The sequence below is a fragment of the Mesitornis unicolor genome, unplaced genomic scaffold (assembly GCF_000695765.1).
Source record: "Mesitornis unicolor isolate BGI_N332 unplaced genomic scaffold, ASM69576v1 scaffold27208, whole genome shotgun sequence".
In the NCBI taxonomy this organism is placed as follows: Eukaryota; Metazoa; Chordata; class Aves; order Mesitornithiformes; family Mesitornithidae; genus Mesitornis; species Mesitornis unicolor.
Window position 1 is genome coordinate 2,219 of NW_010204279.1, and position 3,195 is coordinate 5,413.

A 3,195-nucleotide genomic window follows, 5' to 3' on the forward strand; every position below is an offset into this window, starting at 1 on the left:
TTCGAACCTGTCCCACACGACATCGGGTCATGAAACTGGAGAAGCGTGGGTCTGACGGATGGGCCACTCACTGCATGAGGAATTGGCTGGATGGTGGCACTCAGAGAGTTGTGGTCAACAGCTCAATGTCCAAATGGAGAGCAGTGGTGAGCTGTGTTCCCCGGGGATTGCTGCTGGGACCGGTACTGATTGACATCTTTGTCAGAGACGTGGGCAGTGGAATCGAGTGCACCCTCAGCAAGTTTGGGATGACACCGAGCTGGGTGGTGTGGTGACACCGGGAGGGGAGGGAAGGGATCCATGCAGGGGGACCTGGACAGGCTGGAGAGGTGGGCCCATACCAACCTCATGGAGTTCAACAAGGCCCAGGGCAGGGTCCTGCACCTGGACAGGGGCAATCCCCAGCACAAACCCAGGCTGGGGGAGAATGGATGAGAGCAGTCCTGAGGAGGACTGGGGGTGTTGGGTGATGAGAAACTCAACATGAGCCAAAACCGGGCGCGTGCAGCCCAGAAACCAACCCCATCCTGGGCTGCACCACAAGCAGCGTGGCCAGCAGGGCCAGGGAGGGGATTGTGCCCCTCTGCTCTGCTCTGGTCAGACCCCACCTGCAGCGCTGGGTCCAGTTCTGGAGACCCCACTGTAAGAAGGCCATGGAGCTGTGGGAGAGGGACCAGAGGAGGCCACAGAGATGCTCAGGGGCTGGAGCAGCTCTGCTATGAGGACCAACTGAGAGAGCTGGGGCTGTTCAGCCTGGACAAGAGAAGGCTCTGGGGGGACCTTACAGTGACCTTCCAGGACCTGAAGGGGCTGCAGGAAAACTGGGGAGGGACTTTTTTACAAGGGATGCAGTGATGGGATGAGGGGGAATGGTTTTAATCTGGAAGAGGGCAGATTTAGACTGGATATTGGGCAGAAATTCCTCCCTGTGAGGTGGTGAGGCCCTGGCCCAGGTTGCCCAGAGAAGCTGTGGGTGCCCCCTCCCTGGCAGTGCCCAAGGCCAGGTTGGACGGGGCTTGGAGCAGCCTGGGCTGGTGGAGGTGTCCCTGCCCATGGGGGCTGGGCTGGGGGGCTTTGGGGTCCCTTCCCACCCAAACCCCGCTGTGATTCTGTGATTCTATGAGAAGCCCCAGGTACAAATCAACACCTACGCCCTTGGGCTTCCACACCAAAGGTGCCAGCACTGAAAGCTGTGGCTACGCCTGACCTGCCTTAGGGAAGCGCCTCCACAGCCCCACCAACCCCGGGACTCTGTGCTCGCTCCACACCCACACCAGGCCCCAGCTCCAACACAGACCCCAAACAGACCCCGCTGAGCAGTGCAAGGGGCACATGGGGTGGTACAGGCAGGGGTGCAAGGGCTGGGCCCTGCCTTGCTGCACTCATGAGGAGCTGGGTCACCCCCCAGGCCAGGCACTGGGATCACCCTGGAGCCGGACACCCAAATCACCCCACCCAAACTGGAAATGTGCTGAACTGGGAGTCTTAACAGAGCTGTGCACACCCAAACTGGGAGCCATGACCCCCCCACTTCCATAACTGGAGCCACCAAGATGACCCCCAGAGCTGTCCCCAAGCTGGGACCACTGGGATCTCCCAGTGTCCTCAATGCCCCCTGCTGACACAAGACACCCCAACGTGGGGGGCACCCCCATACTGGCAGGGGGGGTGGTACAGCCCCACAGCTTGGGGTTGAAGGAATGTGCCCCCTTTCCCATTTGCACCACTCGGGCCTGCAGCTGTTCACTCTGGACCCTACTGAGGAACTGGTGTCCCCACTGCCCTCCAGCCCCACCACCCACCCCCGAGAGAGAAAGGGGCCACTGTGGTTTAACTCGTTTTATTTAGACTCATCAAGGAAACTGCAGCCCAGCTGGGCCGTGCACTTGGGGCTGAGACCCCGTAGAAACGCAGCTGTAAGTCAGGAGTGGGATGGGACAGGGGGAGCTGCAGCAGGGGCTGCCCAAGGAATGGTCACTGGTGCAAAGGAGGGTTTACGAGAGCTGCCCGCAGTCGGTAATGGTGATCTTCTTGCTGGTTTTGCCGTCTTTGGAGCCGCAGCGCTCCATGGCCTCCACCACGTTCATGCCCTCCTTGACACGGCCAAAGACAACATGCTTGCCATCCAACCTGCAGGAGAAGCATGGTCACAGCTGGCACCGGCCATCCCCAGACAGGGACCTCAGCACCAGGCCCCAGGTGCCACCCCCCGCAAGGGACCCCAACCCCTTCCTCACCACTCAGTCTTGGCAGTGCAGATGAAGAACTGGGAGCCATTTGTGTTGGGGCCAGCGTTGGCCATGGACAGGATGCCAGGGCCCGTGTGCTTCAGGATGAAGTTTTCATCAGGGAACTTCTCCCCGTAGATGGATTTGCCCCCAGTGCCGTTGTGGCGTGTGAAGTCGCCGCCCTGCAGAGAAGCGGCATTTCAGCTGACGGGTGCAGGAGCAGACCCTTGAAGCAGGCACAGCAGCCCTGCAGAGCCAGCAGGCAGAGCTGCACCCCCCCCAGATCTGCCACCACCCAACTCTGAAACCCACGTAAACGCTGTTATCTCCTCGGCCGCCCACCTCCCGGCTGCGGAAGGAGCGCCACGCACCTGGCACATGAACCCAGGAATGATTCTATGAAAGCAGGAGCCCTTGTAGCCGAATCCCTTCTCGCCAGTGCTGAGGGCACGGAAGTTTTCTGCGAAGGAAGAGGAAAACCCCTGTGAACAGCTCGGTTCGTCCAGAGTTAGGGAGACCACTGGGGTTTGGCACAGCCGCAGTGCAGGCAGTGCTGCTTTACCCACCTGCTGTCTTGGGGACCTTGTCTGCAAACAACTGCGGAAAGAGAAGAGGCTGTTAGTCAGGGTGGGTCAGACTGGCTCCCCCCCACCCCACAGGGATCCGCTCCCCTTGCTGCCCAGAGCCCAGGGATCCCCCTCCAGGAGGTAGATCCCGGCTGTGCTCAGGGCTGCAGAGCGTTCTCCACCTCCCGCTTTCAGCTGGAAACTCTGAACTAACAGACATGGCATCCAAACGAGTTTAAATATGCTGCACGTCTCAGCAGCAGGGCAGATGCGCATTCATTCCACTGGCCGGGATTAAATTAAAAACCGATTTGACTCGAAGACTCCCCAGGCGGAGCGCACGTCGCCTCCCCAGCGCTCCGGCAGGATTTCGGGCGGGCAGCAGCCATCTGCGCAGCGAG

At 60.3% G+C, this 3,195-nt stretch overlaps 1 protein-coding gene across 1 annotated transcript; it reads right to left on the minus strand.

Annotated features, from left to right (window-relative positions):
* Positions 1 to 1,958: 1,958 nt before the first annotated feature.
* LOC104545800 (peptidyl-prolyl cis-trans isomerase A) lies at positions 1,959 to 2,825 on the minus strand (the record flags this gene model as incomplete). Its single annotated transcript, XM_010191015.1, has 4 exons — positions 1,959 to 2,130; positions 2,238 to 2,410; positions 2,600 to 2,688; positions 2,795 to 2,825. Coding segments are annotated over 4 exons (429 nt in total), but the record flags the coding sequence as incomplete, so codon positions are not given.
* Between the last annotated feature and the right edge of the window lie 370 nt (positions 2,826 to 3,195).